The 26,642-nt window shown below is 35.6% G+C and overlaps 1 protein-coding gene across 1 annotated transcript in view; it reads right to left on the bottom strand.

Moving 5' to 3' along the window:
- SLC5A8 (solute carrier family 5 member 8) overlaps positions 1-26,642 on the bottom strand; it is a 65,145-nt gene that overhangs the window by 35,062 nt on the left and 3,441 nt on the right. The window contains exons 2-10 of the mRNA XM_034643673.1: positions 24,386-24,451; positions 22,545-22,596; positions 17,119-17,186; positions 15,953-16,107; positions 13,309-13,449; positions 10,207-10,336; positions 7,326-7,414; positions 6,326-6,438; positions 3,143-3,210 (exon numbers count right to left, since the gene is read on the bottom strand). Of these exons, the coding sequence (XP_034499564.1) occupies positions 3,143-3,210; positions 6,326-6,438; positions 7,326-7,414; positions 10,207-10,336; positions 13,309-13,449; positions 15,953-16,107; positions 17,119-17,186; positions 22,545-22,596; positions 24,386-24,451 (882 nt within the window). The remainder of the gene's footprint in view (positions 1-3,142; positions 3,211-6,325; positions 6,439-7,325; positions 7,415-10,206; positions 10,337-13,308; positions 13,450-15,952; positions 16,108-17,118; positions 17,187-22,544; positions 22,597-24,385; positions 24,452-26,642) is intronic.

Consider the following 26,642-nt stretch of genomic DNA (forward strand, 5'->3'; position numbering starts at 1 on the left):
TAAATTTAACCAAGAAGGTGAAAGACCTGTGTTCTGAAAACTATAAAAAACTGATGAAAGAAATTGAAGATGACACAAAGAAATGGAACGATATCCCATGCTCATGGATTAGAAGAACAAATATTATTAAAATGTCTATACTACTCAATCTACACATTTAATGCAATCCCTATCAAAATACCAACAACATTTTTAACAGAACTAGAAAAAACAATCCTAAAATTTATATGGAACCACAAAAGACCCCAAACAGCCACAGCAAGCTTGAAAAAGAAAAGCAAAGCTGGAGGCATCACAATTCCAGACTTCAAGTTGTATTACAAAGCAGTAGTAATCAAAACATATGGTACTGACACAAAAATAGACACATAGATCAATGAAACACAATGGAAAATGCAGAAATAAACCCACAATTATATAACCAATTAATCTTTGACAAAGCAGGAAAGACTATCTAATAGAAAAAAAACAGTCTTTTTAACAAATGGTGTGGGGAAAACTGGACAGCAACCTGCAGAAGAATGAATCTGACAACTTTCTTACACCATACACAAAAATAAACTCAAAATGGATTAAAGTCCTAAATGTGAGACCTTAAACCATAAAAATCCTAGAAGAAAGCACAGGCAGTAAGTTCTCTGACATGGGCTGTAGCAACTTTTTTCTAGATAGGTCCCCCGAGGCAAGGGAAACAAAAGCAAAAATAAACTATTGGGACTTCATCAAAATAAAAAGCTTCTGCACAGTGAAGAAAGTAATCCACAAAACTAAAAGGCAACCTACTCAACAGGAGAAGATTTTTGCAAATCACAGATCTGATAAAGGGTTAGTATCTAAAATATTTAAAGAACTTATAAAAGTCAACACTGAAAAAAAAAACTAATAAAAAAATGGGCAGAAGACATGAACAGACACTTCTCCAAAGAAGACATCAGGCAACAGACACATGAAAAGATCCTCATCATCACTTATCAACAGGGAAATGCATACCAGAACTACAATGATATAACACCTCACAACAATCAGAATGGCTAAAATCAACAACACAAGAAACAATAGGTGTTAGTGAGGATGTGAAGAAAAAGGACCATTGTGCACAACTGGTGGGAATGCAAACTGGTGCATTCCACCCTTGATGGTATACATACTTAGAAACTGTTTGGAGATTCCTCAAAAAGTTAAAAATAGAACTATCCTATGACCCAGTAATTGCACTATTGGGTATTTACCCAAAGAACACAAAAACACTAATTCAAAGGGATACATTCACCCCTATGTTTATAGCAGCATTATTTACAATAGCCAAGATATGGAAGCAGCCCAAGAGTCCATTGACTGGAGATTTTATATATGAATATTAGCCAGCCATAATAAAGAATGAAATCTTGCCATTTATAATGATGTGGATAGAGCTAGAGAATATAATGCTTTGTGAAATAAGCCAATGAGAGAAAGATAAATATCATGATTTTACTCATGTGGAATTTAAGAAAACAAAGGAGTAAAGAAAAAAGAGAGAGAGAGAGAGGAACCACTCTTAACTATAGAGAACAAAGGTTACTAGTGGAGAGCTGGATGGGGGGATGGATTAAGTAGATGATGTAGATTAAGGAGTGCACGTGTAATAATGAGCACCAGGTAATGTACGTCATTGTTGAATCATTATCACTATATTATATACTTGAAACTAATACACCATTGTATGTTAACTAACAGGAATTAAAATTAACACTTTAAAAAAATTATGGGCACCTGGGTGACTCAGTTGTTTAAGTATCCCACTCATGATTTTGGCTCAAGTCATTATCTGATGGGTCGTGGCATTAAATCCCACTTTGGGCTCTGCGCTCAGTGGGGAATCTGCTTGAGATTCTCTCCCTTGCTTCTCCCCCCACTCATGCTCACTCTCTCTCTCAAATAAACGTCTTTTTTAAAAAAAAAACTTAAAACAATTTTTTAATTGTAAGGTGTAAATCTCACTAAATATATACAGAGCTTGTATACTGAAAATTACAAAATGGTGATGAGAAAAATCAGAGATCTAAATAAATGAAGAGATATACTATATTCACGGATTCAAAGATTCAACATAGTAAAGATGTCAATTCTCCCCAAATTGATATATAGGTTTAGTGCAATTCTATCAAAATCTAAGCAACATTTTTTAGATATACAGAAGATTATTCTAAACTTCATATAGAAAGGCAAAAGAACTAGAATAGCTGTAACCATTTTGAAAAATAAGAATAAAGTGTAAGGAATTAGTTTACCTGATTCTAGACTTATTATAAAGCTACAAAAATCAAGACTGTATACTACTGGCACAGGGACAGACACATAGATTAACAACAGAAAAGAGAAACCAGAAATAAGCCCACACAAACATGCCTAATTTATTTTTTGGAAAGATTTTATTTGAGAGAGAGAGCACGTGCGTGCAAGTGGAGGAAGGAGGAGAGGGAGAGGGGCAAAAGGACTCTATGTTAAGTGCAGAGCCTGGCAAGGGGCTCAGCCCTATGACCCCAAGATCATGACCTGATCTGAAACCAAGAGTCACATGCCCAACTCACTGAGCCACTCAGGAACCCTGCCTAACTCATTTTTGATATAGGTGCAATTCAGTGGAAGAAAGACAGCCTTTAAAATTGTACATCTATGGAGAAAGCAGGGGGAAAAGAACATCAATCTAAGTCTCACACCATTGAGGAAAACTAGATAAAGAGTGTATGGGATCTTTCTGTATTATTTCTTAAAATTGCATATAAATCTACAATTTTATCAAAATACAAAGCTTAATTTAAAAAATTTTTAGGGGTGCCTGGGTGGCTCAGTCATTAAGCGTCTGCCTTCAGCTCAAGGCGTGATCCCAGAGTCCTGGGATCGAGCCCTACATCGGGCTCCCCCGCTGGGAGCCTGCTTCTTCCTCTCCCACTCCCCCTGCTTGTGTTCCCTCTCTCGCTGGCTGTCAAATAAATAAATAAAAATCTTTAAAAAAAATTTTTTTAAAGAATTTAGTCAACTCTGTTCCTTGATATGGCTATGAATAGATGAATAGAGAAGTCTGGAAGGATGGTCACATCAACATTTTAAAAAAGGAAGAATTCAGTGTTTATGATTCAAACCTTGCAGAATCAGCTCTTACCTGCAGCAAAGCTCCCATTAGTGATGCCAGTGCAGCCATTCCAATGCACAGAGCTCCAAACAGCACACCTAGAGGGATGACGTAAAAGCCAGTGTAAAATTCAGACCCAGAGGATTAGAATTCTCAGTAGAATAAACTACCCTGCCTTTGATTCAAAGTAATTAATATGATTGTGGTGAAAAATGGCCACATACATCAGCGCCAGCCAAAAAAAGGGAAGGGGTGTTTCCCTACAGGATCAGCAGTGTGCAAAGGGGAAAGAAAACTCTGATATTGTGTCCTGGGATTAGTGACAACATTAGGTTATATAAGAAAAAAATCCCTAGCATTAACCATAGGGACTTTAAAGCTAAGAACTGTTGTGTTATTTATCTAATCTTCCATAAACATTTGTTTTATAAAGGAAGGCTCAGGTTTCTGTTTTCAGTTTGTCAGAAATGGGACACAATCCAGCTCTGCTCCCTATGACATGATGGGGGAGGGGAGTAACAAACATCAGAAATTAGAGTCGTCTGATTTGAAGTGTTCACTTCTCCTGGGAAATGACAATCCCCACCAAGGGTAGGTTTAGGACTTTTAGCCCTCTTGTAATCTCCATCAGCATCCTCAAGCCTTTCCTGTTAAACTAGCAAAGAAAGACAGTATCAAATATGACATTACCCATTCTACCAAATTGTTTTCCCAAACTTTATAGATATTCTCAAGCCACCACAGCTGGTCAGAGTATAAATTATAGGACTTTTTTTTTTTCTTTTGGCTTTTAGTACTTTCTAGATTTTCTCCAAATACATGTTTTACTTTTTAAATTATAGGAAAATTTATACACATGTTCCCTGATTTTTATTTTTGAAGATTTCCATTTAGCACAAATCACCTGAAATCAGTCAATATAATTTCCCACACATAAAAATCAAACACAAAAAGAGGAATGGTAACTTCACTCATCATAAAATTAGTGCATTCCTTACCTCTAATTTACACTAGCACTCACACCTTTGTTAAGTATATTGGGTAAATAAACTTATTGCACCTGAATGGAAAATTTACATTAAGTTTTTACATAGAGCTCAGGTTGCAATGATTTTTTTAAGCCTCCAAATCCTAATGTAAATAGTATTTCCAACATATTTAGCATGATTATTCTCTGATAGCTCATGAATGGTCACCACAGTGAGGTTTTGGTATTCAAAGTTAATGGAAATACACACAAATTATTTGCCATGTTCTTCTCTATAATGTCCTCACTGTACATACCTCAAGATAATGGCTTCATGTAAGTCATTATATAATTCAAAGTAAGTGAAAACCTCATCTACACCAGCAGAGTTGATTTGTTATTAATTATCATCAACACCCTTCCTTGAGCACCAGATAGTGCTGCTTATTTTATATGCATTATCTCTAAACCTCATAGTACCTGCAAGATGAATATTTTTTTCTAACATTTTTCATACAAAAAAATTCAAGCTGTATTGGGTTATTGGGTTATTGGGTTTGCTTGAGGCTAGTAAATTTAAAAAACAAGTTTGCTAGTCATTCATTCCAAACACATATAACCAAAACGTCAAACAGAAAGAATGAAGTATAGTAACCAGATTTCTTTGAGTCAGATTGGTACATTTGGGACATCTGGGAACTGGGGTCTTTAAACCTTTCCATTCAACTGATATTTAACCCCTAATAAGGTTCTACAATCTATCGATAGAAGCTGAACATTTCTTGTACAATTTAATTGACTATCTCCAGGGCAGTCTATTGATTGTAGACAATCAATATGGATCAAAAATCATAACACTGTTTCTTTATCTTCAATTCATACACACGGACTATGTACTCTATTTTTTTTTGGCTTAGGTTTTCTTTTTTTATTTAAATTCAACTAGCCAGCATATAGTACATCATTAGTTTCAGATGTAGTGTTCAATAATTTATCAGTTGCATATAACACCCAGTGTTCTGTACTTTAAGCAGACAGTGCCCTCTTAAGCAATAAAGAAGAAGTGTGGCTCTTGGCTCCAAACTAAGGGTATTTCTTAAAACCGCTGGCTAAAGCTTGAAAAGGAAAGGGGTTGAATTTTTTTTTTTGTGGCTAAGAATTTTAACACAGATTTGGGATAGGAAGAAGTGAGAAAAGAAGGACAGACAAATAGGACCCCTGAAAAGACGCTCAACATCTCTCATCATCAGGTAAACAAATCAAAACCACAATGAGATATCACCTCACACCTGTCAGAATGGTTAAAATCAACAACACTAGAAACAACAGGGGTTGGCAAGGATATGGAAAAAGGAGAACCCTCCTACACTGGTGGTGGGAATGTAAACTGGTACAACCACTGTGGAAACAATATGTAGATTCCTCAAAAGGTTAAAAATAGAACTGCCCTATGATCCAGCAATTGCACTACCTGGTATTTACCCAAAGAATAAAAAAAATGCTGATTTGAAGGGATACATGTACCCCAATGTTTATAGCAGCATTGTCTATAATAGCTAAATTATGGAAACAGCTTAAGTGTTCATCAGCTGATGAATGGATAAAGAAGATGTGGTATATATATATATATATATACACAGTGGAATATTAGCCATAAGGAATGAAATTTTGCCATTTGTAACAACATAGATGGAGCTACAGTGAAATAAGTCAGTCAGAGAAAGACAAACACTATATGATTTCACTCGTATGTGGAATTTAACAAACAAAACAAACAAACATAGAGGGGGTAAAAAGAGAGAGGCAAACCAAGAAACAGACTTGTTACTATAAAGAACAAGCTGAGGGTTACCAGAAGGGGGGTGAGTAGAGGGATGCATGAAATGGGCGATGGGGATTAAGGAATGCACTTGTCATTATGAGCACCAGGTGTTGCATGGAAGTGGTGAATCACTGAAACTTATATTACACTGTACGTTAATTAACTGGAATTTAAGTTAAAACTTAAAAAAAAATAAGGATCCCTGGATATTGTTCTTCATGGTCCCCTGACAATTAATCGCTTGCAATGTCTCTCAAATCTTGATTGCAAATATGGCATGACTACATTTAGTCATAGGCATGCATATGTACATATACATTTACACTCCAAAGTTCTTCCTCTGTCTCTTCCATGGAAAAGATTTCTGGTGTTTCTAAAAATCATCTCCTGAAGGTAAAATGGAATCGTGAAAATGGAAACTCACTCATTCCTTGGGAAATCCAAGAGAGAGACCTTTCTGAGAGCGATCTGAAGTGAGGTTTAATTAGATCTTCCACAGTTACTGCAGCTAATGCATTAATACTGGAGGACACTGTGCTGTAAGAAAAAATCAGTCTTTTGATTTACAATATTTTAACTTTGACAACACTTTAAGTAGGAATAAGAAAGGGGGCAAACTGTCATTTCTGAAATATAACCAGATTTCTACTATATTTTTAATGATCACAACATCCTCCTTCTGGAAACTGTTATCATCCAAGAATGATTCAGGCAACATCCATAGGCTTAACAGTGAGAAAGGACAATTTTATGTTGCTTCCACTTTGCAATAAATTCTCAGCGTCTATGGAAAGAATCTACACAGACTACATAGTACTACTATATAATGACTTTAAAACGTATTTTTCTTTGTGCATAGAAAGGACTGTCATAAATACTCACAAACGTATGCCATAAATATCAACAATATTAATTTCCTGGATCCTCACTAACAATGCTGTGCATGTTAATAATAAGAATTCATCCCTGGCACAAACACTGGAAGAAAGTGCAATGAATAAGTTGAAACACAGAACAAGCTTTTTGGACAGTGTATATTATTCAGCATGATAATAGGAGACTTTAATTCTAATTTTCCCTTTGACCATGTTTTAGCAATACATACATTTTAAACCAAGACTGTAGGCACCCCTTCTTGGTAATCAATGAAAACTGCCATCAGCTGATCATTACTATAGTGACCCTACAGAGTATGTGATGATGTATTACAGTAGAGACCAAGTTAAAAGTGGAGACTCAGGATAATAGACTGAGAGTCCACATGGATAAGAGTGAGACCAACAGAGAGGATACATGGAGTAAGATTACCCATTTTTGGCCATTTGTGCTCATGTCCAGAATTCAGCTTTATCCCCCAAAATATCCAATAACAAAAGAAAGATCCCAACAGGGAAACCATGTATTGCTAGAGTCATAATTCATACCTTAATGTTCCACTGTAAGCACAGGCCACAAAAAGTCCAGGAAGTCCTGGAAGATCTTGCAGAATGTCCAGTACCAAATAAGGCATGAGCTGAAAAATTTCAAAATTTACTTCTGAGTGCTATTTTCTATCAAATGAAATTAATTAATGTCTCATTTATCTTGTATTCTTCAAAAACTAAAGGAACCTATTCCATATAATTGAAATTTCCAAATATGAAAAATTAAACTCATTTATTGTTAACACTTAAAATAATAGCAGAGTAGTTAAGGATACAGGGTCTGGATTCAGACAGAGGTGGTTTTTGTTACTTCTCTAAGACTCGGTTTCCTCATCTGTAAAGTAGGGGTAATAATACTAACCTCAAAGACTTGCTATACGACTTAAATTACATCATCTATGTCAAGCTCTTAGTATAGTACATGGAATACAGTAAATGCTTGATAAAAGGTAGCTGTTCTCATTCTTTGGAATAATAAATCAATTTAAAGGAAATATTTTATACACCTCTATGCTTAAGCATTCACTTAACTTTACAGTTGACTCAAAGTTATCTTTGTGAGCTTTAATCACTACCCAGGACTGAAAGTGTAATTATAGCTGCATATAGTATGAGACATAGTGACAAGTGGAGCGTAATCATGGGAAGTTCCAGAAACTTGCTTCTTTTCAAAAATCTCCTGATATCCACTTACTTTTTGATAAGTTACTTTTTAAAAAATAAATATTAAATAATAATGGGAAGGTGTATTACTTCAGTACTATGTCACATGACAGTCTTTTGGCAAAACTGATTTTTAAATCAGAGGGGTCCTAAGAGGATAATTTTCTAGAAAAATGTCACCTCATTTGCACTGAAACATTCTTGAGTCCTTCTCCAATAGTACAGAGTGGATGTCATATCCTATCGTATCAGCCTCTTCCGATTTCACTTGACAATAGTTTGTTATGGGATGAGGAAGAACATCCCCCACGGTTGCCAGGGTCTGTGCTAAGTTGTTTTAAGAATGTCTCCACTTTATCCAAAGCTTACTCATTTTTTATTCTCAGAAAGAGAGCACGGCACTTATCTCTATATGAAATTAAGACCCAGTTATCCCAAGATAGTCTTGAAAGCGTAACTTCAAGCAGTATTCCATACATAAGCAAAAGTTAAGTTTCCATTGTTTCTATGGTAACAAGATCTAAAATCCTCTACCCTAATATCAACTTTCTCAAAAGTCTTTGGTGTTATATTTCATATTCTAAGTGCCCCCCTTAGGTATAGGTAGAACCAGAAAGGTAAGAATGAGAGAAAAATAGTAAAACTATATCTAGACACTAATCTTGCTTCCTCAGGGTGAGCTATAGAGAATGCATTGCAGAAATATATCTTAGCTCTCCTTAGGTTAAGATATTGACCTGACTTTCTACGGACTGTGCCTTACGTGCATTGTATACCTAGGGAGATGCTAATTGAATTAACTCCTCAATAATCAATACCATACTGGACTCGTCCAATGAGAAGGAAGCCTCTTTCTTTTTAAAAAGTGTAGCACAGGCTCTCTAAAGGTGCGTGCATGCAAGACACCCTTGAATGCATTCTGTGACAAGGAGTCTCAAGGGCAGGAAGCTGAAGACATTTTTTGTTGTTGTTGACCAGGGATAGGGGAAGATATATGAGAAACATTTTTAACATCCCTATTATCTACAAACAAAAAGGATTGACAAAAGTCACAAAGTATGCTTCACTAGAGAGAATATAAGGGAAGAATGTGTCCATCTTCAGAGTAAACATGATTCTTAGATTCTCTGAGCAAATAGGAAAGATCTACTTATTAATAGGAGGACACATGTGACTAGAGGGTTGAGAAGCATAGCTCAAGGAAGCTCTCATTTTCTAATCCCACAAAGTTGCATTTTTTTCTTGGAGTATGTGATGCAGTTATGTCAACATAAAATTCAGTCTATTTTCAATCTAACGAGTCCCCTGGGCACTCATTCCACAAGCAAGTCTTAGAACACAATTTTGGCAAGAACTCAAGCTTCAGAGTCTAGCAGTCCTGGGTTTGAATTCTAGCTACACTTTCTGAAAGGTGGTATATGGCATAGAGGTTCAAAGTTAGGACTCTGGTGGCAGCCTGCCTGCACTTTAATTCTGGTTCCAGGTTTACTAGCTATTACATAACTTATCTTTGCCTCAGTTTTCTCATCTTTGAAAGAGAGATAGTCATAGCACCTAACTCAGTGTGTAGCTATAAGGATTCAAAGTTGAAGTTTATATAAAGCACTGATAATAGTATGATGAGTGCTTACAGCTATACTTATAGTTTATATTTATCAGCTATGTGACCTTGAACAAGTCATATAAACTCTCTGCAAGTCACTCATTTCCTCACTTCTAAAATTAGAATTATTGGGTTACGAGAATTAAAAGAGATAAAGCACGCAAAGTTCTGGGCACAGAATCTCATCGCATAGTTGGTCCTCAATAAATGTTCACTCATTAGATCTGTTTCTCTATCATTTAAAAACTGGAAGGCAAACTGTTGATTTAAAAAAAGTTATCTAAGAATACCCACAAAATGTTTTACACTATCGTGGTTTGTGTATAGATTTTTTCCCCCTCCGTGTTTACATTTCCACTCGCAGCCTTGACCTAGTTCTATTTAATACTTGGCTTGAAATTGTCCAAGTATTTCAATATTTTAATCTCGGATACAGCATTCTTCATTTTTGCTGTATCTACTAAAATAAATTTTTGCCAAATGCTTTCTAGAAATTTAAGATGATTATATTGTTCACATTTGCTGTTTCTCTACAAAAACATGAACACTCTTTCCTCCCAACTAATCAGCTTTCTGGATAACATTAATGCATGTAAGAAAGGCATGGTACTGAACCTGGTCTGGTGCAGATACTTTCTTGGCTGTCCAAGGATCACAGTCACGGTACCTGGAATATAGGGCAAGCCCACACAACACTGAGCAGACAAGGATTGCCCAGAGTCCCAGAAGATTGATGTAGAGAGACCTAAGGAAGTGAAAACAAACCAGCAAATGACAATTGTAATTTCCATCCCAAAGATCAGAAAATTGTTACATAAACAGAAGAGACCTTCATGATTACTCAATAAATGCACATCATTTTTTGGTTATAAAAATGCTATCTATTTTATTCTAGCCTAACCTTCTACTTACGCTGTCAATCAACAATTTATTTGGAAATACTTGGAATAGATGGGGGCTTCTCTATTGAATAAATGTATCCTCCTGGTCAGAGTCCCATGGGCATTACCAGCTTTATAATGGTATCTAGTTATAGTACTTCAGGGCTTCTTGTCATGAAATAAAGATTTTTAATGGTCAACAGAGCAGTAACTATTACTCATTTTCCTTTTAAAAGTAATGCAGTCATACACTGCTAAACATTGTTAGCATCTACACAGCAACTCATTAGACTTGTTTAAATGTGGTTTCTAGTATCACCTAGTAAGTATAAGAGGTAAACCTGCATTTCTTGAACAGGTTATCTTCCCAAACAATGTTCAGCATCATAATACATGGTGTGTGCTCCAGGAGATTGTAAAGGTTTGTATAACAGCACTGGAGTCAGACATGGACATAAATCTTCATTCCATCTACCACATGCGACCCTGGGCAAGTGATTTATCTTCTCTGATCTTCAGCTTCTTCATTTACACCTATAGATAACGATGCCTACCTCACAGAGTTGTAAGATTAAATGAAATAGTATGTATCATATAGCACAGTGCTTGGTGTGTAATAACATTTGTTAAACGGTAATTATTGACATTATGAGTGCTAATGGCATTGAGTTCTATGTCTTAATAATCAGTTGAATAATAATCTTTGTTCTCACTAAGGTGTCTACATTTTTCCCCCCTGTAGTGCTATAGTGGATACTGTAACAAGCTGCCCTAGGCTGAAGAGAGGTGTAATCCCCAATGTCATGTCTCCTTCCATGGGGCACCAATGACTACTGCATTCAGAATTTTAAAGGACCAGTCTCCTTATGCTAACCTGGGATAAATCTGGAGTCAGCTCAGCATTAGGGCTTCCCCTAAGGCTTTGGCTAAAATGCATTACAATCCAGCTTCTCTCTCTGGCCAATTCTGCTTCCCTCTCTTTTCTTTCTTCTACAGGTGGTGATTTCCTCACAGACTTTGGCATGCAAAACTCCGTCTCAGAGTCTGTTCCAGGAGAACTCACCTTCAACAGGTACCAAACAACAGATTGCTAGCCTTTTCCCTTGATTGACTAAATTTACTGTATGTTTTGCTACTGACTAAAAATAGCATAAGTAACTATAGTTCATCTCCAAATCACCAGAAAATATACCCAGACACTTTCCTGCTCAAACACCCTTGTTCATATATGAGTTTAATACTTTACTATATAGTTTTATTTGACTTTAATGCCATTCAAATAGATCACTTATCAACAACATCTGATACTGTCCCCAGTCAATGTCAGTAGGTCTTATCTTTTTGACTGGGATTCATTCTTTCCATAGAGCCAGTGTTAAAAAGTAGGAGAAAATGGTTTCTCTCAGGGCTCAGGGCTTCTGCTGAAGGCCATTCCGAAAGAAATTGCTTCTTATTAAGAAAGCTCTAAAGCTCTAATGCTGGTTTCTTAGTTATAAAATTGGACCTTTTGAGTTTCATGCTCCCAAAGAAACAGAGGAGCATATGCACAATTAATTTTGGAGAAGCATCAGATCTAGTATAGATTTAAAGTCCAGTGGATTACTGGATGTATAAATCACATTCCTTCAAAGTTTCTTAAAATACCAGAGCTCCTAAACTCACTTCTGGAGGATTCTATATCCATTTACTGTGCTGATACTTGTGTAGGTCTTTTACTATGGAATTTTCCAAAGATAGATAATGTCTAAACCAATTTACTCTCAATATATTGAGTTATGACGTGACATTACAATATTTTCATGTTCTTCTTTGAATAGAAATAGAATTGCCATTCCTTGTCCTACTCCAACCACCCTGTTACTCTTAATCTATTTACGATTTTTAAGTTCCTAAATGCATGTGGGCCTAGTCAGCTTAATTTAGCAGCACGGGGAGTGGTGGTCACCACACTGAGGCCTCCTGAGAAAGAACCAGCCACCATTCATACTCTTTGCTCAAGCCAAAATGGGCTTGAGAAGTCCCTGACCATATAATCCTTCTGACCTCTGGGCTGTGTCCAAATAAATGTCTATCTGGAATGCTCTCCCACTATTCTCCACCTGCCCACATATGGTCATTACTCAGGATCTGCTTGGTTGACAGGAATCTCTCACCCATTCTCTGCCTTCACGTCCCATGATTTGTGGTCACATTTACTGGACCCCTACCAAGTGTGTGCCAGGCACATTATTTTACATTACCTCTCATGAGATGTATAATATTTCTTATGCTCGTTTTATAAGTTTAGAAACTGAGACTCAGGGAGACTAAGTAACTTGCCCACTCAAATAGCACGTATTACAGCAGAGTTATAAACCCATGACTTTGTCTGAAAATAAAATATACTAGCACAGCTGGCAATATGATGCCCTCGACCATTTCTTCTATTATTACATTGTTCCAAGGAACTGTCGTACCTTTCTAGTGTTATTTCACTTTTTGCATACTTGTATATATACATTTTCCTAACTAGATGTTAAGTTCCTTCATTATAAGAGCCATATAATTCTAATGTTTATCCTCCATAACTCCTTATACAAATAGATACACAATAAATGCCTATTTATTTAATAAGATTTATTTTACTTAATAAGTCATATAAATATTTCAAATATCTGATTTAAAATATGCGGTACTACTTTGTTTTATTTAATCCTTTTATAACTAAGTATATCATTTATTTCTTGGAATTTCATGATACAAAAGGTTTAAACCTGAGCAAAGCTTGACTAATTAACAAGTTTCAATAAAGACAACTGATGGTTATTAATGATTTCCATACCATAGTTTGGCTTACATTTTTGCCTGGAATCTGCTTTTACAGGAAATATATCTCTGCACTTGGGATTGGTTGACACCATAGATGCTGGTCCATGTGAAGGTCCCTCCTATAATAATTGTCCAGAATGTATGTCTTTGCAAAGGATTGGGATCAAAACTAAATGAAAAGAGACAGAAAATGAATCTTAACTATCAGCAAAAAACTACAGAAAATTCTCCTAGAATATTTTTTGGGAGGAAGCAATGTACATCTGAACAGGACTAAAGGAAAATGAATGCTCTAATTCTAAGCTTTCATAAAAATTGTTCTCCTGTGGCCTTAGGAAATTGCTATTTAACAAGTCTGCTATGCTATAATCAGAGAAAAGCATGAAACTAAAAAGAGAGAGAGCAGTAAAGTTCCTAAGTGCATCAGAGCAATAGATACGGTACTGAAATGAACACAAAATTGACACATTCTGCATATATAACTTCTCTCCTAGCACATGTACAGTCATATTTCTAATTTATATTCAAGCTCAAGAACTCAGTCAATTAATGCAGTTTAAAGGCTTTCATCTTCTAAAATTACCATGTCATTATCGTCATGCTTTCTTAAGATGCTGTGAGCACAAACTAAATGCTAATAGTGAAAAGTCACTTTATGACACATACTTAAGTCCAACATATTGTTACAAAGAAAGTTCCACTTCTGTATTTAGTATGTCTTTGAACTCTTCTTAATGCATTATCTTGGAAGGAATGATTCTGTTCATCCACGATACACAATATGAGTTCGACAAATTTCTGCAAAATTGGCTTTCATAGGAACTTTCTAAAAATTATGAAATTCTGCAAATCCATTTCAATCTTACATTTAAGACTAGTGGAATAACGTGTTCTGATTACATTCCTGTGGAAATATAAGAGCCTCTATTCCATTCTCTAACACTTCATATCAAAGTTTAAGTGTTTCAAGGGTATTGACACTTTAACCCATAGAGAAAACAGCTACTATATTAGCTAATGGAAGTCAAGAGCCAAAAGGATTCAGGAATCTACTTGAGGGAAGTAAGACAAGATTTATAACACCCAATTTAGTGATTTTAGGTCATACAGAATATATATGACAACTATAGACCATACAGAAAATACCAACACAAAATCCTTCTCTTGGTTTATCACCACCAGAGCAGATATTTTGCCCACCATATTCTCAAATATATCAGACTCACAAGGAATACACAATAAGGCTACTCATTATTGTTTAATGGTTGGCAGCCTCCAAAGTAAAAGTCATAAAAGTATCTAATCTTTTAAGAATCTCTTATTGGTATATAAGTTGTCACTTCAGTGCAGCAATATGGGTTACCTTTGAACAAAGTGACAGTTATCTTGCAGAAATATGATTGGTTCCACACCCTCTCCCCTCAATTTTGCCTACTAGGAAATTTAGTAGTAATCAAGATCTTCTGAGTGGCCACTGGCTGTTTCTGCTTCTTGGTATCCATTCTCCTGTCCTCTAAAAACAGCAACCCAATTTGCTTTGGGGAAACGACCATTTTACCATACGATGGTCTAAATGGCTGTCAATAAAACGTGCTGCTCTGCCCCAACAAGGGACGGAATAATGGCCAAGCTAGGACAACTTGGGGGCGCTCTTCCTTGGAATCTGAATCTCGAGGTTAAAAAAAAAACACTATTGAAAATAGCTGAAGTTGATTCATCATAATTCAACTTATCACTGCAAATTAACACATTGCCCCTGTCCAATTTCTGAAAAGGCTCTTCTCAAACACTAGCACCATTTTCAGAAAACTAGAAGAGAGTCACCAAGTAAGAAATGTTTTTTCTTTCTTCTTGCCGGTGATTTCAGCTTGCCTGGCTCAAAGTAGAACTGCTTAAAGAGGAAATAAGCCAGTTCATGTCAAAATGAGCCCCTCCCCACATTGAACATGATAACAAGAACGACACTACTGATCCACAGTGGAAAGTGTTTTAAATATTCTCCTAAGTTGTGTGGTATATTTGTGATGAAATATCTAGTTTCTCCATTGATCTTTGTCTAGGAAAATTAAACAGCTGTTTAAGATATGCTATATCATACAATATACTGACACTTGAGGCATTAGTCATAACTTTTCTAGTCAATCCTCTAGAAATAATATAGGATATTATAAAATATTTATACATATATACAATTATGAAATACAGTAATAATATTCTATATATTGCCAGGGCAATATCAATAGAAAAATTCTCTAGGCTGCTTGAAACAAAGAACCATCAAAATGACAGCTTGGTCCTTTAGTCTTTTTCTCTTAAGAGGTTTCCTTTTCTTATTTCTCCACTATCTCTTCCCTAATTTCCTACCCCACCCTTTGACCAATTCCAGATTTTAATATCTGGGAGAAAAACACTCTTTTGCTATCAATCCTTTCTCAGGAGGAAGCACTATCCTATATTCCATGTAACTAAGAAACCATCTGACTGCTTTAACCCCTGAAAGACCTGATGGGAACCCCTCACACATTAACTTAACAGCTTCAATATTTTGTACCACATTCTTAGCCATCTATTTGATTTCTAATGTAAATCTGCTACTTCAATAATGAGATTATTTTTGCAGAAAAAAAAACAAAAGGAGTATTCTATTGACCAAGAGATAAATAGCAACTTACTTCCAGAAGTTTAATCTTCCACCATTATAGCAATCATTTACAATAGTGTTGATTCCACCTTGAATCACTGTAGCCTGTATAATCACAGATGCAAATCCAGCCACCATGATCCCAACTTGAAAAACATCTGTCCAGATAACCGCTTTAAGACCACCCTTTGAGGGAAAAGTGTTATGGATTAATGCTTTTATCAGACATTATTAGTCACCTACTTGCTTATATACTATACTGGACAAAAATAATGAAAACATAGATCTTGGCTAACGAATACATTCAAGATGGTAGACAGTAAGGTTGGAAGAACCTTCAAGAGAAGGTGTGATTTAAGCCAAGCCTTCAGACAGAAGCAAAGATGGGAGGTCTTCCCAGAAAAAAAAACAGCATGGGCAAAAGGATAAAGAAGTCAAAGTCCATGACGTGTTGAGTTTGGCCAGATATATATTTTGGAGCAAAATGAAATGGTATAGGAAGATTGCTGGGAAGAAAATTCAGAGTGAAATTACAAAAGGCAATATCATAGATTTTATCCTACAGGCAGGGCTGATATCCAATCAAGTATGCTCATAGAAGGGCATACCAGCTGTTGAAATACTAAAAAAGTGTTTTGTACTAGCCACTGCCAAAAACTTCCCAAGTGTCTCACTCTAGTTCCTATGTCCTTGTCTGAACCATCCCCTTCCTGAGATCTCCATCTTCTAAAAAGTCCACTAAAGTCTTAAGACCTAGTATGTCAGATATGCCACAAGAGTTGCACCACTGCTAGGGACTAGCATCCATAATATTATCAGTGTCCATACTATCTGGTGTTACACATTTTGGCTGTGATTCCTGCCTATAAGCAATGGGAAGTTATCTTAGTTTTCTAAGCTGAGGAATAATATGAGCACAAATATAATAATTTAGCAATAGTAAGGATGAATTAGGAGACAAGTCTCAGGACCACTGCAATGGCTCAAGTAAAAGAAAAAAGTTTCAGTTATGATCAATGTTCTATAAAGAATCAAATATTTCCCCAGATGGAATATTTCCTATAAAAAGTTACACTGTGGGAAGTAGGAGTAGGAGAGGACATATGAACAACCTAGTTTGCAGAACACAATTATTGGAATTGTCAACTTTGCAAAACAGTTGGTAGAGTGAAAGAGGAAATAACGTTTTTGACATACCAGTGTGCAGTAGAATGTACAGACCACCCCTGTTGCCACTACTGCACCCCACAGATCAAATCCTGTGACTGTAAACAGAAAAAGAAAAGAAAATGCAGGCATGACTGTGAAACATGCATCATAAAAATTCTCAAAAATCATCAGTAGAAAGCTATATCATTTATGGGGCACCTATCTTTCTACCTATTCTCTACTCTTGCCTAAAACTAGGTCCAAATCTCATAAAATGTCCCCATGAAGTTTAAAATTTTATTTGTTAAGTTCAACGGAACTGGTTTCTACCCTCAGAGAGCATTCCTAGAGCCAACATTGCCTAAATCAAATACATGAAAAAGCATTTATATTGCAATGAAGCTAGGAAACAACTTGATAGTGTGAGGTAGTTATCCAGACTGAATGGGGTCACAGAGTATGTGTCATCGTGATTCAAATAAACACACTATTCTACCAGTCCTTGAAAGACAAGTTGTGCATGTTCCTAAAATGAGACCAAGAAAGAGAAAAGTTGTAAAATTTGCTACCATTTAGCTAATAAGTGGAGGGGCATGTGATATTCTTTTTAAATGGAAGGATAATAAACTCTGCCCACATACGTAATAATCTATGTAAAATGGACCAATTCCTTGAAAGACTCAATGGGCCAACACACTCATGTAAGGAGAACTAGATTATCTAAATAGGCCTAGATCTATTAACGAAATTGAATCAATAATTAAAAACCTTCCAAAAGAGAAAGCTCTAGGCCCAGGTGGGTTGACTGGTAATTTCTATTAATTTAAGGAAGAAATTACACCAATTCTCCTGAATCTCTTTCAAGGAATAGAAGCAGATACTTCCTAACTCATTCTATGAAGCCAGGATTGCTCTAATACCAAAACCAGATAAAGACATTACAAGAAAACTACAAACCAATATTTCTCATGAACATATTTGCAAAAATCCTCAACAAACTGAAGATTAGCAAATTGAATCTGAAAGAGTATAAAAAGAATTATACACCATAACCAAGAGGGATTTATCCCAGGTATGCAAGGCTAAGGTTCAACATTTAAAAATCAATTAATGGAATCTATCATATTAACACACTAAAAAAGAAATATCACATGATCATATCTAAAGACGCAGAAAAAGCATTTGACAAAATGCAACATCCATTCATCATAAAAACTCTCAGTAAACTAGGAATAGAGGGGAACTTTCTCAAGCTGATAGACTATCTACAAAAATCCTGCAGCTAACATGCTACTTAAGACTGAGAGACTCAAAGCTCTCCCACTAAGATCAGGTCCAAGAAAAGGATGTTCCTTCTCACTGCTCCTTTTTAACATTGTACTGGAAGTCCTTGCTAATGCAATAAGGCAAGAAAGAAAATAAAAGGTATACAGATTGGGAAAGAAGAAATAAAACTCTCTTTGTTCACAGATGACATGATCATTGATGTAAAAAAGAAAACACTCCTGGAACTAGTAAGTGATTATACCAAGGTTGTAGGATGCAAGGTTAATATACAAAAGTCAGTTGTTTTCCTATATAATAAGTTAGCCCCAAATGTAAGTGACATACATAATTGGTAACCTTAAGATGTACCTTGATTCAAAGCCAGGGCAGAAGCACAACTGGAGTAACCTGGACATGCATACATTGTGGAGTGGGCGTGTAAAATGGTACAACCATTTAGAAAAATTATTTTCCAGTTTCTCTTAAATTTTGTACATGCATCTGCCCTATACTGGGTTATAATAGGTGTATGTTTAACTACACTGCTTCCAGGTATTCACCCAAAAGAGATGAAAATAGGTGTCAAAAGCAAATCCCCAGACACAAGCTACCAGGATCTACAGGATGATCAAACTTGGTCGTGGTATTGATGGAGATGACACTACTGCTGATGACAGCAATGCTGCCATAACCAAAGAGATGCTGCCCCTCAAAGGGGATGACAACACATCATGCATGGAAGAAGCAGACTAAATTCTGCTCCAAGAATTATTGGTACATGTATTCAATACTTTATTCCTTCTGGTAATATATTTTCAAGGATGTTTTTCTTTATTTTTGTTAACATTTTAAAAATCTATATGACGTGACAAGAACTATTTAAGGGGAAGATAAGATTTCTTTCTGAGTGTGATGCTGTGATATTTAGGAACTAAAGCCCAGCTAGTTTTTCATTCCTAGTTCCACACTGGCTTATTTTAACGGAACGAGGTAACATTTGTTGTAAGATGTACTGTAACCTAATGTTAACTGTGTGGTCTAAAGTGTTTAGCAATCAAACAGATTCCTTAGTAAGACCAAATTTCTTGTCACTGAAGTATTCTGAGCTATACTTTGATGTTTAAAAGAAAAATATTGGTTAAAACAACTTTCACTTTCTAGGATCTGCTTTTTAAATCTCCTATCCCCTGTGGTTATCAACTGCATGTACCAGGCATCTAGAAACTAGTATGTTAAACTGAACTAACTTGATGGGAATAACTATCCACAGGGCTTGTTTTCCAAAGAAGAGCATCGTTTAGAGTAGCGAAATAATAAGCCTATTTAGGACTGTTGTAAAGCGTTCAAAAAGTAACTCAGCAAGTTTTGTGAGTGGAAATGTAGTGTTCAAGTCACATTCTGCTTTAAAAGGTTGTGACAAATGCAAATGAATTTTAAAAAAAAGCAAAGCAAGACAAAACAAAACCTGTACAAGAATGATTTTAGTAGTCTTAATTCATAGTAGTCTAAAACTGGAAACAACCCAATGTTGTTGATGAATAAACAGACTGTAGAGATACAGATGATGAAATACTAGCAATAAACAGGAACAAACTACTGAAACATGTAGCAAAATGAATGAAACTCAGAAACATTTTGTTGGGCAAAATAAACCAGTTACAAAAAAGCCACTATTTGATTCCATTTATATAAAATCTAAGAACAGGGAAAACTAATTTATGGTGATAAAAATCAGAAAGTAGCAGCTTGGGTTGGCGGGGGAATTTATTTGAAAGAAGCACAAGAAAATCTTCTAGGGTTAGATGGTGAAAATAGTCTGTATCTTGACTTGGGTGGTGGTCACAAAATGCTGTACAATTGTTAAAACTTGTCTAACTATACACTTAATTTCTGTACATTTTATGATGTATAAGCTGTATTTCAACAAAAAAAAATTTTTTTAAAGATTTTATTTATTTATTTGACAGAGAGAGATAGCCAGAGAGAGAGGGAACACAAGCAGGGGGAGTAGGAGAGGAAGAAGCTGGCTTCCAGTGGAGGAGCCTGATGCGGGGCTCGATCCCATAACGCCGAGATCACACCCTGAGCCCAAGGCAGGTGCCTAACGACTGAGCCACCCAGGCGCCCCATCAACAAAAATAGTTTTTAATTTTAAAAAGCAAGAGGGGCTCCTGGATGGCTCAATTAGTTAAGCGTCTAACTCTTGATCTCAGCTCAGGTCTTGATCTCAGGGTTGTGAGTTTAAGCCCTGCATTGAGCTCCATGCTAGGTATGGAGACTACTTAAAAAAAAAAAAATTAAAAAGCAAGAAAGAGAAACTTAAGAGACAAATCAACTAATTGCAATTACATAAACTTACTGGAATCCTGATTCTAACCAAAACTGAAAAAAAATCAGGGAATTCTGAACATTGACTTCATATTGATATTTTTAAAAATAATGTTAATATTTTAGATATGAATATGGTATAATTGTATAACATCCTGGTACGAACTTCCAGTTATAAAATACATAAACCATGGAGATGTAATGTACAGCATGGTGACTATAATTAATAATCCTGTATGTTTGAAAGTTGCCAAGAGAGTAAATATTAAAAGCTCTCATCACTAGAAAAGAACTTTTGTTACTATGTATGGAGGCAGATGTTAACTAGACATTGTGGTGGTCATTTTGCAATACATACACATCTTGAATCATTATAATATAATACAATGTTATATGTCAATATAACTCAGTGAAAAAATTAGCACGTCCTTATTTTTAAAAGACATTGAATTCAGATGAAATTATGAAATACTTCAGACTTATACCAAAATAACCTAGTGAGGAAAACAGAGTGAATTGAACCAAGAGTTGATCATTTTTACTGTAGAGTTAAGGGTACATCAGAGTTCAATATACTGTTCTCTTGTTTCTAGTATATGTTTGAAGTTTTCTATATATATGTTTTTAAAAAAGGTAAAAAGGAAATGATTGTACCTAGAGAATATTAAGATCCATTTCACTTAAACAAGTTTCTACGGAGTGTCCGTTGCTCACCAAGTATTTATATTTATCCTTGGTCACAGTAAAGTACTGTGATATTCAAGTGGTCAAAATGCAGGGTCCTAATTCCTAGGTAATAGCCCAATAAAATGATAAGAGCAGAGTCCTTGATTTCTTCATAGATGGAAGGCCAGAACTGTACTTTCAAACCCTAAAGCCACATCTTTAATTATACTTACAGCGAATAGGTAACTTATGAAGTTTATAGCTCAGCTCTTTATACAACACATGACGCATTCATGATGTTGGTAATATTGACATGGAACATGCGTGGCATTCAGAATTCAAGAGCATGTTATATAATGGAATTCTTCGTAATGATACTGTTGTACTTTATAAACTTAGGTAATAATTACTATCTATCTACCATGAAAGCAAGAAATTAGAGTGTGGATTTAGCAGGGCTTTTCCATTTTATATTAACTCCAGGAAATGCATCACATTTTTCCTGTCAGAGTCCACTTGTACATTTCATAAGGAAGCTTTAGTGATAAACTCACATCTAATTGATAAGAATTCAAAGGATGTTGGGTTCTCCGAAAGCCTTTTGAAGATATGACTAACAGGCACCTTTGCCTCAGTAAACTATTCCAGTTTCATGGCTTTTATCTGCCTAAAACCAAAGAGTCCAGGAGTATGTCAATCAGCATCATATTCATATATTTGTTTAAAAGGACACCAGAGTCATCTTTCATTTTGTCACTAGGAGCAAGCTGATATTTCAAATCACACAGATCTCCTTCTATCGCATTTTGGACTACATTAGAAATGGGAATAAAAAAAGTTCTCCCCCTGCCATATTTTACAGTGGAACTGAGCTGAGTAACACAGAAGACTCCTGACTATGGGCTCCGAATTACAGCCACCAAGGAAGAAAGTACAAGCTATTCATGATTTAGACCATAGGGGGCATGCATTCTGAAGGAATGGAGCTTGGCAGGTTGGCACTTCAGGGAGGTCTGCTCTTCTATTAATCATAGATCTTTTGGAGCTATCGACCCAGGAACGCAAAGAAGCTGCTAAACAGTAAGCTCATCTTGCTCCCCTCAAGCTGATGCAGGTTACTGGAAACATTCCTCCATCTCCCCATCTCCCCATCTCCCCAAAGAGAGAATGAACCCCAAAATGTGAGTGACATAATTGGGAACTCTAAAATGTACCTTGATTCAAAGCCAGGGCAGGGGCATAAATAACAATTCCAGTATACAGAATCTATGGGAAAAAAGAAACCAAATAAACAGTATGAATCATAAAATATCAATTTTTTCTATAAATTCAACAATGAATTAAAACAGTAGTTTCAATATACTTAATAAAATGTGTTTGTAACTTGAAAATGTTTTTTAAATCTTTATTTAAGTTGATTCTCCTTTTCTGTTTGTGGTGTGGTCATAGGTTACAAAAATCTTTTATGACCAATTGTGTTAAAATTATGGACTTTTCACATGCTGCTTAGTGCAGATAGTCACTGATCCATCACCTCAAGTTCCAAATCAATTCTCCTCAATCTAAACAACTGAAAGAAAGAAAGAAAGAAAGAAAGAAAGAAAGAAACAAACAAACAAACAAACAAAGAAAACAAATTCAAAAGGAGATGGCCTCTCATTCATATGCTTTCAAACTATCATTAATCACTGTATAATTAACTAGGAAACCAGTGAAAATTTTGGAAACTGGTTTTAAAAAGTTTGCATGCTCATTAATTAAACAAAAGTATAAATTTGCACTAAAAAAATCCTGAAAGCCAGCAAAAACCATATTCCATCTTTTCTATATATTATTTTTCACTCATACATCTAACAAATATTTATTAATCTGGGGTACAATAGTACGATAAAATGGTCTTTTTTCTCAGAACATCACTTTCTTTTTTTTTTAAGATCTCATACTCAGATATAAAATTTAATTTTCTTTGTAGTAAAAATAATTTTACAGATATGTATTTTTTATTTGATTTAAACTTCGTGTAAATTTTATTTTTTATTTTTTTATAATAATTTTTTATTATGTTATGTTAATCACCATACAGTACATCCTTAGTTTCTAATGTAGTGTTCCATGATTCATTATTTGCATATAACACCCAGTGCACCACACAATATGTGCCTTCCTTAGAACATCATTTTCACTGCGTTTGATCTTTCAAATATATATATTGTATGTGACTTATTCTATAAAAATGTATTATGATTCTATGATTCTCTATGATTCTATGTTTACTCTACAAAAACATATTATGAAAAAAGCCAAATTATATAGTATTTGAATGTTTGATTATATTACATGGGTAGATCAATGGAAGTAAGTCCTTCAAGTGGGAGATGCTTTCCTCTTTTTTGCGAGAATGAACCAGATTTCCACAGTCATTATCCTGACCAAGCTGAAGATTTGAAAACATGGCTATGGACCATCATCCTAACATGTGTTCCCCACTTTTCATTTCTGTAGGCATTTCTAAAAATGATCCAGAAAGGGTCTGAACAGTAGGTAAATGCAAGCTACCAGGTTCAGTTCTTTGTCAGGATCTCTACCAGACCCCAAAGGGTTCCTTCCTTTTACATTGGAAGCGTTAATGACCAATCTAAGTTATGCCATTTACAGAGAAAGAAAATGGACTCAAGTTAAGTAATTACGAAGGCACTCTGTTATGCTCTTGCAAATGCTTAGGTAGCTTGTGATTGGAGAAGTGAATTACAAATAGGGATGAGAATGAAAACTTCTTCCTGGACCTCCATTATCAAACCCATCCCTAAAGCACTCAGCTGCCAAGAGGAAGATGAATATAAATGAAGTGACAATAACCATGAAAAGCCTCTAGCAACCTGGATGAAGAATGGAAACTTCTCATTACTATGACAAGTGCTTTCCCTTTTTGGTTTCCTCCTGTTTTCAACACCTCTTTTTTATCTTTCATGCGTTTACCAATAAGCTTGGCCCAGAGACCTTGGTGAAAACATTTTAGATAACAAAAGGTAGAGCAAACGAATGGAGAGTGACTTACTGTTTGAACAATGAAGAGGACTGTTCCACAGAGACGTACACATTTGTTAAATCGGAGCTCTAAATACTGTTCCCCAAAAAAGAAGAAATGGTTAATACATGAAAACTTTACACACTTTTAAAAAATCAGCTGCTTAAGAAGTAAAGGGGTTGGAAATTTAAAGCCACTTCAGTCATCAAAAAGAATGAAATCTTGTCATTTGCAACGACTTAGATGTAACTAGAGGGTATTATGCTAATTGAAATAAGTCAGTCAGAGAAAGACAAATACCATATGATTTCACTCATGTGGAATTTAAGAAACAAAATAGATGAACATAGGGGAAGGGAAGGAAAAAAAATAAGATAAAAACAGAAAGGGAGGCAAGCCATAAGAGACTCTTAACTACAGGAAACAAATGGAGGGTTGCTGGAGGGGAGGTGGGTGGGGGATGGGTAACTAACTGGGTGATGGGCATTAAGAAGGGCACTTGAAGTAATGAGCACTAGGTGTTATATACAGCTGATGAATCACTAACTTCTACCACTGAAATTAATAGTACATTCACTATATGTTAACTAAATTGATTTAAATTTTAAAAAAGAAATTTAAAGCAACTTCATAAGTGATTTGTATTCTGTATTCCTATGTTACTACTATTTTTCTTTACATATAGCAAAATTGACTCTTGCTTTAAAGTACAGTTCATTGCATTTTAACACATACAGCCCAGTTCAATCACCCTCAGAGAACTCTGTTATGTTGTTCATTTGTGGTCAAACTCTTCCCCAACCCCTAAATCTTGGCAATCACTGATCTGTTCTCCATCCCTAGTTTTGGCTTTTCCAAAATATCACCTAAATGGATTATATTCTGCATTTTTAAAATGAGCAAAGTACTGTTCTCCCCTTTCTCTTGACATCTACTTCAGACATTTCCCTTATTCACCTGGGAATCAGCCCTTTCCCACTGTAGGCAATTGCGATGGAATTGTCTATCAAGGTGCCCTGCCTCTTTTGACTCAGGGATGGTCACATGACCCAAGCTCAGCCAATCAGCTCCTCTCTCCAATGGGTATTTGGATCTCCGAGGTACAATATAAAGACAGAAAATGACTGAAACAAAGCAGACTGATTCTGACAGTGGCCTGAAGAGGCTTCCCTGGCTTCTGTCCTTTCACAGCCTATTTGTTCAGCTTTTCACTCATTTCTATGGGCTACCCCTATATCCTCCCAAATAAATTATTTTTTACTTAAATTGGCCTAAGTCAGTTTCTGTTCAGTGCCAACAACCCTGTCAATTTTTCCTACTCTCCTTGGCATCTGCTGTATATTAAAATATAGTTGGCTCATCTCCTGTATTCTATGTCATAATATACTATAAAGTTAGAATCATAGAATTTTAGAGCTGGAAGGAAGCTGGGGTCTTAAACATACTTTAACTTGAATATTATTACTCACGTAGAGAGAATTTTAAAGCTGAAAACAGTCTTCATACCAGAAAAAAAAGAAGGAAAAACTAACATTAAGTAATAATCTGGGGAAACAACACCAGATATTTTTGCTCCATAATCACAGGTAACAGTTATAGAGTACCTGCCGTGTACACTGTCCTCCCAACAACTCCCTGAGGCCATACTACCTGTTAGAGGGGAGGGCACTGGGGCTCAGGGAGAACACCAAAGTTGAAACCTAATAGCTGTCAGAGCCACAATGCAAGTCTAGGACCATTTAATGCCCAAATCTGGGCAGGGAACAACTACATTATTCCAAATAAATAAGTAAGCAAATTGACCATGGCTTTGAGTGAGTAGGTGACACTGACATATAGTAGGACCTTCCAAAACACCTGACAGGTAAAAAATATGCAGCACAGTATAGTTTTTGGGAGGAGTTCCAGCCCTCAACCCAATCCTACTTGTGACTGCACAAGCTTCGGGCCGTCACTGAAGATCTTAGGCTCCTCCTCTTGAAAATGAGGATCACAGTATTTTCTTTCCCCTCTTACATAGCAGGGGTTTGGAGACTACTGAATGATATGAACGGATGGGGAAATACTATAAACTGTTATTCAAAACTAAAACATTAAGAAGTTGGTATCCAAATACACAGATAAATATAATTCACAATTATAAGCATACATATATATTCACAAATAAACACATATAAATAATATATACACAAATAAATATAATCCACAAATATGTATATACACACACATATATATGTATATAGATATATATACACACATATATACACACACACATATACTCTGGACA

This window comes from Ailuropoda melanoleuca, chromosome 15 (genome assembly GCF_002007445.2).
Source record: "Ailuropoda melanoleuca isolate Jingjing chromosome 15, ASM200744v2, whole genome shotgun sequence".
Classification (NCBI taxonomy): Eukaryota; Metazoa; Chordata; class Mammalia; order Carnivora; family Ursidae; genus Ailuropoda; species Ailuropoda melanoleuca.